This window comes from Leopardus geoffroyi, chromosome B4 (assembly GCF_018350155.1).
Source record: "Leopardus geoffroyi isolate Oge1 chromosome B4, O.geoffroyi_Oge1_pat1.0, whole genome shotgun sequence".
NCBI classification, from domain to species: domain Eukaryota; kingdom Metazoa; phylum Chordata; class Mammalia; order Carnivora; family Felidae; genus Leopardus; species Leopardus geoffroyi.
Window position 1 is genome coordinate 122,145,518 of NC_059341.1, and position 13,295 is coordinate 122,158,812.

Below are 13,295 nucleotides of genomic sequence, written 5' to 3' on the forward strand. Positions count from 1 at the left end.
TTCTGACTTTATGCTAGAGTTCTCCAAACCTAACTGAAGAAGCAGATGTATAAGGGATGTCTATTTTCTAGATTTTATGATATGTATTTACTTCTTACTAACTGTTTAAGTGGCAGTTATTAGTTTTCATTTTATTTCTTCTTGAAAAATAAATACTTGAAAGATAGAGTGAGTAGGATGGATTTTCTTGCTCCTTGTCATACTGTTTCACTCTCATTCTGTTTCTATTGTGACCAAAGAACATCTTAATATGGTTACAAACAAAAGATGTCAATTAGAATATATCCCAGGAGGAGACTAAAAGTTATTGCCATCCTTTTTACTGAGGCATACCAATATGAATCAGATGTTTCATTATACTCTAAGCAGTGAAAACCACAATGTCTTGTTCCAAAAAGGAGTAAACCATAAAACATGGCTTGCATCAGAACATGCCCACCTACATTGATCAGGTGGACGAGATCAAATTAGAAGCACTCATAGTTTCTTTTGGAAATATACTTAAGGTCAGAAAGCTTTCTGTCAGTTACAGATTTTAACTTTCCCAATTTGTGGCATCCAGTTTGAGAAGAGATTTTCTACTGCTTTTATCAGAACAAATCATCCATTATTTCTATCTCAACTGCCTAATGAGAAACCAGACCTTTTCCAGAAACCACTCATCTGAAGGTCTCTTGCTAGTCACCACACGCTCTGCTTATGTGCCCTTTCCAGCTGCATCCTGTTCAAAACCTCAGTGTCCATCCCCTTGCATCTGTGAACATTTTATAAATGTTTTATAAATGTTCATAGATGCCATGGATCCCTACTGTGTCCCCATACACTTTGCCTTATTTTTCACAAGGTTAATATTAATCATATTTTGACTCCTGCATTGTTCTTTCTCTAAGTTCCTTTTTTTTTTCAGTGTCCAAACCAAAATAATGTTGGCATGTCACCAGCTATCAAGACCTTTGAGACAGGAGTGCAAAGTGCAGCACTTGAACAAACATTAAAGATACAAATGATAAACTAGATAATCAAAAATTGTATTTTGAGGGGTGCCTGGGTGGCTCAGTCAGTTAATCAACCAACTCTTCATTTTGGCTAAGGTCATGATCTTGCAGTTTATGAGATCAAGCCCTGCATCAGCCTCTGCTCTGACAGTGTGGAACCTGCTTGGGATATTCTCTCTCTCTGTCTCTCTCTCTCTCTGCCCCTCCCCTGCTCGCTCTTGCCCTCTCTTCCTCTCTCTTTCAAAATCAACAAATAAACTTTTTTTTTCAAGTTGTATTTTGAGAAAGGTTGTCTCACCAGTCAAATCTAATTTTCCTTGAAAATTACATAATTAACTTTAATGATAAAATGTGTTAACAGTAAAATATATTTTATTAAAAAACACCTGTCCTAATCTGTGGTTAACCAGTATTTTTAAGATAAAATTAAAATGTATGACTACACCACAGGATTTCTTATGAAAAACTGCACCAATCTCTTTTAACACTGGATTCCAAGAGTCTGAAGTTTCTATACACAAAATTTGATACTATGGCCATATTAATTATCTTACTATAGCAAAGCATAGTCATTGCTGAAAGTTTAGAATCATACAGCCAGTATTTTATCTATTTCTGTAGTTAGCCAAAATCCCGAATAAGGGAATTGAGAAGCTTGAAGGAGCTTAAGATCAATGAGTCCAATACCCATTCCATTCTCAACCACATAAAATGAAAACAATGGTTTGAAGAAAAGATAAGGTAACATGCCCAAGCCCTACAGCTTGCTAGCTGGTAAAGTTATAATTCCAGCCAGGGGAATTTTAACCAGTGCATTTTCACCATTTCAGTCTAAATAGGATCTTAATTTTCATGTTGTTCAAATATATTTCACTAGTTTTCTGAAATTTCCATTTTATCATCTTTCATTTTAGAGAAGGCACTTTTTTCTTTTTCTCAATTTATACCCTCTCTGGGGATGCCAACCTGGGTTTGCCCTGAACTGTACCCTGCACTTTTATAAATCATGTACACACACACACGCACGCACACACCACACACACCACACACACACACTATCCCTTCCCTCTTAGGACCCTCTATTTACCAAACAGCTGGGTAAGTGAAGGATGCATCCAATCCGCTAATGGAAAAGCAGAGTATAAGCTTAGGAGTTCCCAGTAAGGTTTCATCACTTTAGTATTTATTAATGCTCTAATCTAGAAAACACAGCAGTCCATAAACAGTGAGATTACAGAATTTTTTATATTTTTTAAGTTTATTTATTTTGAGAGAGAGAGAGAGAGAGAGCACACGCAGAGGAAGGGCAGAGAGACAGGGAGAGAGAGAGAATCCCAAGCAGACTCCATGCTATCAGCACAGAAACCGATGGGGGACTCAAACTCACAAGCCTTGAGATCGTGACCCGAGCCAACACCAAGAGACAGATGCTTAACCAACTGAGCCACCCAGGTGCCCTGAGATTATAGAATCTTACCATCAGAATCAGTCTTAGAGATCCTAAGGTCCAAGAATGTTGTGATTTGCCCGCCATCACATAGCAAGCTGGTCATCAGTGGCAGCTAGTCTTGTTGCCACAGAATTATTCACTCCAACATAAGAAGTGAAATTTTAAAAATAGTAAAATGGGACCTTGTGCATTTCTTTCTTGCCCAGAAAGGACACAATGTTTGTTTACAGTGTTTTCATTGTTCAAGTAATGGGCGGTTAATGAAATTACTTTCACTCGTGACTTGATTACCTATTTCCTTTATAATTACATATTTTGTAGCATCTAGGGTCTTTTTGTTAAACGTATGAAATTTGTTTTACAGCTCTATGAAAAAGTTGCACTTCTTCTGACGAATTTAGGTAAGTGAGACCCTTCTTATTTCATGGCATAGTACTGTGGTCTGGAAAGCATCCTTTCAAAGATTCATTTATGAAATACTGCTGAAAAGAAATATTCTTTTTATTTCAAATTGCATACAATAAGTTCTTTGCTTTCAATGGAACATTTTAAGTATGTCTAGCAATTGAGGGATCTTTTCTGTCTAAAGCTTTAAAGCTTGTCATAAATATTATCTATCATGAGGTAATGTAATTTTAGACAGGTTTTCTCTTAATGCACAAAAAATATAGCGTCACAAAAGTACATGTGAATAAAGTGCCCAGAATCATTTAGAAAATTGTTCACTTGGTATTGCGTACAATTTTAATTTAAATAAAAATGTATCAAGTTTTTCATGGTATATATAAAACCACAGAAGGTTAGCTGTTTTGGAGACTGGGAGCCTTCTACCAGGAATGTAGGTGACCACCCCCACTACTGATGTTTGTAGAAATAACACTCACCTGGACAAGTCACCTTTAAGAACATGTCTCTGACTCCATAAAGCATTAGAACAATCTGGAAGCCTGCTATATACTGTGCATTTTCCATGTTTTCAAGGTATAGAAATTGTCCCAATTTTGTTAATGAAACATCAGTCATTTTACTGTATACAATTTCAGAAAATTACATGCTCCCACAGGTAACCTATTTTAGCACATTCCCATACATAGCTTGTCCAGAGGGGGGAAAAATCACAAAAGTGCTTTCATTTATAATAATCATAATACAAGATGCCATGTATTGAGCTTTTCTATGTACCAGGTACAGGGGTAGGCACGTGGCATATCTCCTTTAATGTCGTTGAAACCTCCATCCTTACTTCTCCTTCCCCAAAAAGATAGAAAGAGGTTCATATCCACAGAAGAGGTAACTGCATTGGCAGATTGTATCCAATGGCACCTTGATCCAGGCTGGCAAAGATGCCGAGGTGATACAGCCCTGGTCCATCTGTGGTCGAGATACCTGGGAACCCACCCAGCTGGCAAACAACGTGGGACACCTTCCTAGGTTACCAGTAGTTCAGTAGCAGAAGTGAAACAAAGCCAAAACCCTTTTATTATCTTTTTTAAAAAATTTGTTAATGTTTATTTATTTTTGAGAGAGAGACAGCATGAATGGGGGAGGGGCAGAGAGAGAGGGAGACACAGAATCCAAAGCAGGCTCCAAGCTCTGAGATGTCAGCACTGAGCCTGATGCAGGGCTTGAACTCATGAGCTGTGAGATCACTACCTGAGCCAAAGTCAGTCGCTTAACCAACTGAGCCACCCAGGCACCCTTATCTTTTTAATATGATTTATTGTCGAATTGACTAACATACAGTGTGTAAAGTGTGCTCTTGGTTTTTGGGGTAGATTCCCATGGTTCATCACTTACATACAACACCCAGCGCTCATCCCAACAAGCGCCCTCCTCAATGCCCATCACTCACTTTCCCCTCTCCCCCACCCCCACATCAATCCTGTATTTTCTTCCCTCATCAGCAGTACACCTTGTTAAATTATATTCTCCCCTCCCTTCTCAGATATGCTCCAGCAAGCATTTTGAATTATAATTAGTGGAAAAGGAACTGATGGGGTGAAATGGTAAAGAGCAATAGAAGCTCAGGGAATGTGGAAACAGAAAAAGTACTATTGTATTAAATACATTTTCCTTGACATTGTTTGGGATGAGGTTGAAGCTCCGAGGGAAGGATAGATGCATTTGACATGAGATGTCAAGTTGGAAGTTTGATTTATACTTTGATTCATATCAGTGTCCAAAGAGCATTTGCTTTATGGAAGTCAAAATATAAAGAGATGAGAACTGGCACATGACTGAGGTCAGGATATTATAAGATGCAGATGGTGATATACAGTAAAAGCTCTAAAAATGAGGTCGTCTCCTTTTTATTTGTCCACGGGAATGAAAAATGATGGATGAGGATGACAGGCAAAGAAGTCAGATACTCAGCATTCTGGGAGGGGGGGGTCTGACTCCCTCTTGCCCAACAGCACCTGACATTTCACCAGAATAGATATTGAGAACAAGGAATTATTAGGAGCTGGAAGAGAAACTGACCCCACACAGACCCTACCTCACAGGGGGAAACTAAGAGCAACGGAAAGACTCCTGCAGGGTGCCAGGCCTGGGAATGAGGCCCCTTAAGCCTGGCTGCCTCTACTCCAGGCTCTCTGGGCATCCTGTCACAGCAGAACAAACTGGATATTCCATCCCTTCAGACATGTCAGTAGCTGCTTTCCACCACAACCTGGATGGGACTGGTCTGCAAGCTTAAGGCTCGATCCGCTGGGTGGTCCATTCCATCACATACCATCTACAGGCGCTGTGGTCTCCTGCAGCTTCCTTAGAACACCTCTGCTCCTGTGTGTATAGGGAGCAGGGCAGAGGGAGTTGAGAAGGGGTCAAATGCAGCCTCTCAAATTCTACTCCCCTTTTGTCCACAGAACAGCCTCGCACAGAGTCTGAGTGGGAGAACAGCTTCACCCTGAAAATGTTTCTTTTTCAGTTTGTCAATCTGAACAGCTCCACATTTTACATCGCATTCTTCCTTGGAAGGTAAGAACCTGATCTCTCCACGCTTTTGGAGGCCAGGACAGAGCGCTCAGAGGTCTCTGACCAGGGTGACAGAGAAGCACCTCCTTTAGAGTGATTTTTACAAAGGCTAAAAAGAGAAGATCAGCCTCCTCCTTTCCCTTCCTATTCTCCTCGTGGGGAATGGTCGCTCCACTCAAGTGTTACCTGTGCACCTTTTCTCAGTGTAAGGACACAGAGGAGAAGCATTTGCACAAGTGAAGGATGAATTTAAAACTTGTGGGCTCCATCCACACCTGAATCAGGACCCTGGGTCTCACACCAATGCAAGCAGGTGGTGTAATGGGGACAGCGATCTGCAGTGTATCCTGGATGCCCGCCTTCACAGAAAAGGGAAAGGCATCCAGACAGGAAAGGGGCTGACGTAGGACTCCACAGGAGAGTAGGCAACTTCCGAATCCAGCAGTTATGAGGATTTGGAAAGGCTCCTGTGTGGAGAAGTCCTGTCCTATGGATTCCATTGCTCCAGGAAGTGTTTCCCAGGAGATGAGAACCAGAGGAGGGTGGAGCGTTGGGTTTTGCTGGGATGGATGCAGCAGCCTCTCGTCGGTTTCCAGCTACTTCAGCATGCAATTCTAGTCAAATAGTGAAGCTGGTTATTTTTTTTTTAAATTAAACGTTCATTCAAAAAGATCAGAATGTGTTTCAATCCAACATGCTGTTACACAGGCCAGAGCACTTGATACTTAGCAGAAAATGTTCAAAGTCACAGCAAGCAACAAGAGCTGGCCTCTGTGGTTAGCAGCCAGGCAGTCCAGAAGGGATATATCCCCCGGAGAATTCCAGAAGCTGCAGTTTTTTTTTTGTTTGTTTTTTTAATTTTTTTTTCAACGTTTATTTATTTTTGGGACAGAGAGAGACAGAGCATGAACGGGGGAGGGGCAGAGAGAGAGGGAGACCCAGAATCGGAAACAGCCTCCAGGCTCTGAGCCATCAGCCCAGAGCCTGACGCGGGGCTCGAACTCCCGGACTGCGAGATCATGACCTGGCTGAAGTCGGACGCTTAACCGACTGCGCCACCCAGGCGCCCCCAGAAGCTGCAGTTTTGACAGCTCTGGAGAGTTTCCTAATTCTCTCAGACCTGATTGTACCCGTAATTTTCACTGGAGGATAGGCTACCCTGAACATAATAGTCACCGAAAGCTTAGACCTACAGGATGCTAATGGTCTGTTTTTCTGTGTGTTAAAGATTTACAGGACACCCAGGTGCCTACTTGAGGCTGATAAACAGATGGAGACTAGAAGAGGTCTGTATTCTTCCCTATCTCCTTGTTTGCTACAGACTTCTATTAAACAGCCTAGGGCCACTTTGTGCAGATTAGAAACCAGACACTCTTTCTTCCTCTCCATTGATTCTGGAATTTCTGTGTTTGCTTACCTCGCAGTGCCACCCTAGTGGATGCCTTATTGATCTCTGTATGCAAATGGGTATTATAATGGTGCTAAAGCAGACCTGGAATAATTTCATGGAACTTGGCTACCCGTAAGTACCTTAGACATGTGTAGTAGAGATGCAGCATTGCTCATTATTGGCTTTTCTAGGTGTGGCAAGTAAGATAAGCAATGCAGACTCAGCAGTTACACCAGGGTGTGTACCTGGAGCTAAGCGTTCATGCTCAGTTATTCAAAGACGATCATGAAAGTAATAAACATTAGCTCTTTAGGAAGATTTAGCATAAGAAGTATGAATGATAGTGAATATCCTTTTAAAAAGTCTCTGTGGGGCCCTAAATATTGAACACTTGCTTGGAAGTTTCTTTAAATGATGCCTCTGACCCTCATACCATAGCACTGCAAGGCTCTCACTAGTTAGGACACATTAACTAGAGCTCTGCTCTCCCACGCCCATGATAAATCAGGAATTAATTTTTTTTTGAACTATCTTAAATTCAAACTCTACAGAAAAGGAACTTATGGGAAAAAAAAGTTTAGAGATGCAGAAAAGAAACTGGAGTATTTCTAAGTCAACATATCCTAACCAGCAAAAATATGTTCACCTGGTGATGAGTTTATGTTGATGACAATAGGCAAAAAACATGCATCACTTTTATAAGGATAACTGAATTCTGCTGTGTTTGCTCAGCTCTGGTCAGTTAGGTTTTAAAGGAACATAAATCAGCAACTTCTCTTTCTGCTTTTTTTTTTTTATGTTTATTTTTGAGAGAGAAAGAAAGAGTGCAAGCAGGGGAGGGGCAGAGAGAGGGGACAGAGAATCTGAAGCAGGCTCAGAGGTATTGTCAGCACAGAGTCCGACATGGGGCTCAAACCCACAATCTGTGAGATTGTGACCTGATCCAAAATCAAGAGTCGTACAGTTAACTGACTGAGCCACCCAGGAGCCCCTCTCTTTCTGCTTTAATTCCTTCCACACCTACTGGTTTTCATGGCAGCTTGGTGTCTCCATAGAGAACTCCAGGTTTCAGGGAGGACCATTCAACCAGAACAATTAGCTAGAACTTGGATCGCTTTGAAAAAGTCCCCTCTTGGCTCTTTGTCGGAGCCAATGCCAGTAGTTTTTGATTCTTAGAATTCTTTTTAAAAAATGTATTCCAAGTGCTTGATGTTTTCTATAAAACTTTTTTAAATGCATAAAGTTTAAAAATTAACAGGATTGTATGCTTCTTTAAAGTATAAACCATAATTTATCAAATGTCAGAGACATCAAGGGAACTATATTTTTTTTTTTAACGTTTATTTGTTTTTGAGAGAGAGAGACAGAGAACAAGCAGGGGAGGGGCAGAGAGAGAGGGAGACACAGAATCTGAAGCAGGCTCTAGGCTCTGAGCTGTCAGCACAGAGCCTGATGCAGGGCTCAAACCCACATACTGTGAGATCATGACCTGAGCTGAAGTCAGTTATTTAACCGACCAAGCCACCTAGGTGCCCCCAAGGGAACTATATTTTATCTTCTAGTATTATGGACATAGAGCAAAATTGTGAAATAGGTCATTTGTCTTCGATACCCCCTCTCATTTTTTTCCTTTATTTCACATTTTGTTTCTGGTTGGGTTTTTGTTTGTTTGTTGGGTTGGTTGGTTGGTTGGTTTTGTTTTTGGGGGGTTTTGGGGGCATTTCTACCCTTGGATACCCTTCAATTTTTCCTTGTCCCCTACGGCACACAGACCTGACCCCCCACCCATTTCCTTAACCCCGTTCCATATCATAAGATGCACTCCTGAACATTACTAAGGATTAATGTGCTAACTTCACCAGTATAGGATGCATTTTACTGGGAATCAGAGCCCCTGTCTCAAGATCAAGCTAAAAGCAGGCAAGTCCAACTGTGGAACTGCATGCAGACTTCAGTGTGCCAAAAAGAGGAAGCATTTAGTGGGTTTGCAGATCTTCCAGGACCTCCCTCAGAATATGCAGATCAGCACCCACATGGTTAAGACTGCTCATGGGTCCTGAGTTAAGTCAGCTAAGCCAAACCTTCCTCTACTCCAAGGTCAGGGTATTGCCTTCATGCCAGTGGATCAGTTTATAGATGCTCTCTGTCCTCTATCCAACCCTCCAAGGCAACACTAAACATGAAACAATTTCATGAATATTTAAAATAAGTTCATCAGACATTCTGTTCACTTGCAAGTACAAATGCATGAAGTATAGCCTCCATTGTTATTTTCTTCCTAATCCAAGGTTTTATGTCCTTGGCAGCCTATCCTAAAAAGTTTTAAATGATGGTTCCATATTTGAATTCTGTCTTATTACTTATGTCTTACGAACAGCCATATATTTTTTTAAAGGAACTTATCTTGTCGTGCAGGTTAATTCAGAATTGGTGGACCAGAAGGAAAGTACGACAAGAACGTGGACCTGAAAGAAAAATAAGTTTCCCACAGTGGGAAAAGGACTACAACCTTCAGCCCATGAACGCCTATGGACTCTTCGATGAATACTTAGAAATGAGTATGGAAATATCCTATTTTATCCTATTAACTCTAAATTCAGATTCTAGATCTCAAGCTATAATTCAGCTAGACATGCACCCATTATCACTGAGGCCAGAAGCATGTGGGGATTCTTAAGTGCTTCAGAGGAGAGAGTTTCTTGCTTTAAGAAGTTCAATCCATAGAGATGGTGCCAAAAGCCTGGTCGCTTCAAACTCCTCATGATATTGCGTCCTGTCCCTTATAATCAATCACCAGAAAACAAGAATGGGTTGGAAAATTTGGTGGGCCAAAGAAAAAGGAGTTATCATTCATGGCATGATTGATTCTCTCATTTAGCAGACCTGTATTGAGCCATGTTATGTCCAGACAGACCGTATGCTTGGCACTAGAACTACAAGAAGGAGTAAGGCATAGTCCCAGCTCTCAAAGAATTTATGTGGGGGGAAAGTCAGAGATGTAAAAATAAGTGCAGTAAAGTATAATAGATGCTGCAGGATGCATCAGGGGAGGCTTAGGGGGAGCAGCCATTTCTCTTGGAGATGATGGCAGGAAGCCAGGAATGCTTAAACTATGCAACTTACATTTAAGGAATTAGATTTCTCTATTATTCAAACCCTAGTTATTTATCTTAGCATGTTATTTAAGAGCATGGGCTATGGAAACAGATTGCCTGGGTTTAAATCCCAGCCCTATCACTTATTAACTATGAAATCTTGGATAATAACTTAATCTCTGTCTCAATTTGCTTACCTCTAAAGTGGGGATAATAATGAGTGTAACCACTTCATAAGGTCTTTATGTGGATTAAATGAGTTAATGAGTGGAAAGGGCTTAGAACAATGACTGGCTCATAGTATACACTTGGTACATGTTATCTGTATCATTGTTATTATTTTCCTGTTCTTATCTCCCAGGGGAGAAAAGCTAACAAAATCTCTTAGCAGATATATTGAGTGTGTATAGGTTTGTTTGTTTTTTTCAATTATGTTTATGCTCTGTAACATGAGGGTAAAAGTGGGGGTACGGATGGACAAGAAGCATTACTTCTGAAAGGAATTCTTTCTGGGAAAAATCTGAAAATTAAAGGAATAGCAGAGTTGATGCTTAACGTTTTTTAGATTGCTTATGTCTTAAGCATCTACTGTTGTTTTTGGAGTTTCAATTATAGAAGGGCAGAATGATATAACTCAGAGAATAAATCAATGTGGGCATTAATAATAAAAATAAAGGGAATTCATTAAGAGAACTAACCCCTTTGAGGTCTCTTAATGGACTCTTCTCCCATAAAGAAGGAAATGAACAATAATGTTGGTATATTGAGTGCTTGAAAAGAAGCTTTTATGTGGCTGGAATTAGTACAGTTCCAAGTACTGCGGTATCTGTAACAAGAAACAAATCTTGGAAGCATCGCAAGCAGACCAGAGAATCCTAACTGCTTCCTTCTATTCGCGTCATTTTATTTTCTTAATGACTTCCCTGCTTTGTTTTATATATTTTTAAATGTGTTCATTAAAATATAACAGATAATGCAAAAACTACACAAGTAAGTGTACAGATCCATAAATTTTTACAAATTTTCCCATCTGTGCGAGTAAGAGTTTGACAGACTACTAGACCTCAGGCCAAATTGAGCCCACTGCCTATTTTTGTAAATAAAGTTTTATTGGTACATAGCAATATCCATTTAGTTACATATTATCTATAGTTCATTTTACACAACAGTAGAATTGAGTAGTTGTGCCAGACACTGTATAGCCCAGCCCATCAAGTCTGAAATATTTACTGACTCCTTAAAGAAAATGTTTGCCATTCTGTGCGATAGATCAAGAAGCAGAATATTATCATTATCAAAGAAGGCTCCTTTGTTTTCTTTCCAAGTCATAACACCCTCACTAACTACTTTTCTGGTTTTTAATGCCATAGATTAATTGTAGCTTTTTAAAATTTCCATGTGAATGAAATTATACAATACATACTGTTCTTTCATTCAACATCATGTTTATAAGATTCTTCTATGTTGCTACAGGTAGTAAAATTTTATTTTCGTTACCATATAGTATTCTTAGAATGTATACCTGAAGCAAAATCATGAAGCAGGTGGAATTTCTCTTTGATACTCACCTCCATCTTTAGGCATATGTGGGTTTTTTTTTTTTTTTTTTGCATTTCTACTCCCAGATAGTCCCCAATTTTCTCTTCTGTTCCCCTAAATCACATAGACCCCACCACCCCCAACTTTCAACCCTTTCCGATATCATAAAATTTACTTTATGAGTATGAAACTTCATGAGCACTGCTAAGGATAAACATGCTAGATAAATGCTTTCTAATAGGAATCAAAGCCTCTGTCAAGCTTGAATCAAAAAAAAAAGTCAGATTTACTTGTGGAAATGCAGATGTCACTGTGCCAATAGATGAACTATTTTGTGAGTCTGCAGATCTTCTAGGCTCCTGGAAATAAATAGGAATATACCAATATTTATCTATCCATTCTACTGGGGATAGATATGTGGGTTATTTCCAGGTTTGAGCTCTTACAAATAATACTACTGTGAACGTTTTGTACCTGTGCTTTGGATAACATATGTACATATTTCTGAAGGGAATTTTTGTAGGAGTGGAGTTACTGGGCCATAAGATAGGCACCTGTTGATCTTCAGCAAACACTGAGTTTTTAAAACTAAGTTGTACCAATTTACAACTTAGCAGTCTTAGAGTATTAGTTATTCCACACACTCACTAAAACTTGTTAGTCCTTGCAAATATTAGCCTCTCTGGTTGGTATGTCGTAGTATGTCATGGTTTTAATTTGAAATTTCGTGGTGACTAGTAACACTGAGCACCTTTTCATATGTTTATGGCTATAAGGCTATGCTTTTTTTTGTGAATTCCCATTCAAATCCATGATCTTGTTGTTTCTTTTTCTTAGTGATTTGTAGAAGTTATTAACCTATTTTGGATACGGGTCCTTTGTCAGGTATCTATGTTGCAAATCAAATAGCCTTTCCCAGTTGGTGACTTGGCTTCTTACTCACTTGCTGATATATTAAAGTGAACAAAAATTTCAACTTTGTTCTTCTTCAAAATTGGTTCCCTATAACTTATAGAATCAGATTTATAATTTCTACACTTAGCTTACTTTTATATTGGGATTTTCTTTTCTCATTGATTTTTTTAAATGTTTTTAAATTTTAAGTTCAAGATAGTTAACATACAGTGTAGTCTTGGCTTCATGAGTAGAACCCAGTGATTATCACTTCTATATGACACCCACTGCTCATCCCAAAAAGTGCCCTCCATAATGTCTCCCACCCTCCCACCCTCCAGCAACCCTCAGTTTGTTCTCTGTATTTAAGAGTCTTTTATGGTTTGCCTCCCTCTTTGTTTTTATCTTATTTTTCCTTTGGTATAAGAAAATGGTCCAGGTTCATTCTTCTGCATATTGCTGTCCAGTGCTGTCCAGTTTCCTTTTATATTTCCTATGTTCATCCGTCGTTTCTCAAATTCCAAATATGAGTGAAATCATAGGATATCTGTTTTTCTCTGACTTATTTTGCTTAGCATAATACCTTCTCATTCCATCCACGTTGTTGCAAATGGCAAGATTTCATTCTTTTTCATTGCTAAGTAGTATTTCATTTTGTGTGTGTGTGTGTGTGTGTGTGTGTGTGTGTGTGTGTGTGTGTCCCCCCCACACACACACACACCAGCTGATGGACATGTGGGCTCCTTCCATAATTTGGCTATTGTTGATAGTGCTGCTATAAACATTGGGATGCATATACCCTTTCAAATCACCATTTTTGTATCCTTTGGATAAATTCATGCTAGTGCAATTGCTGGGTCATAAGGTAGTTCTATTTTTAATTTTTTGAGGAACCTCCATACTGTTTTCCAGAGTGGCTGTGCCAGTTTGCATTCAATGCAGTCCCTATCAAAATA

The 13,295-nt window shown here is 39.5% G+C and overlaps 1 protein-coding gene across 6 annotated transcripts in view; it reads left to right on the forward strand.

The window, feature by feature from the left end:
* Nucleotides 1-13,295, forward strand: part of ANO4 (anoctamin 4) — a 417,061-nt gene that overhangs the window by 367,416 nt on the left and 36,350 nt on the right. For all 6 annotated transcript variants that reach the window (XM_045462469.1, XM_045462468.1, XM_045462470.1 and 3 more), the window contains 5 exons: nt 2,810-2,846; nt 5,313-5,424; nt 6,650-6,707; nt 6,846-6,943; nt 9,227-9,369. In XM_045462469.1, the coding sequence (XP_045318425.1) occupies nt 2,810-2,846; nt 5,313-5,424; nt 6,650-6,707; nt 6,846-6,943; nt 9,227-9,369 (448 nt within the window). The remainder of the gene's footprint in view (nt 1-2,809; nt 2,847-5,312; nt 5,425-6,649; nt 6,708-6,845; nt 6,944-9,226; nt 9,370-13,295) is intronic.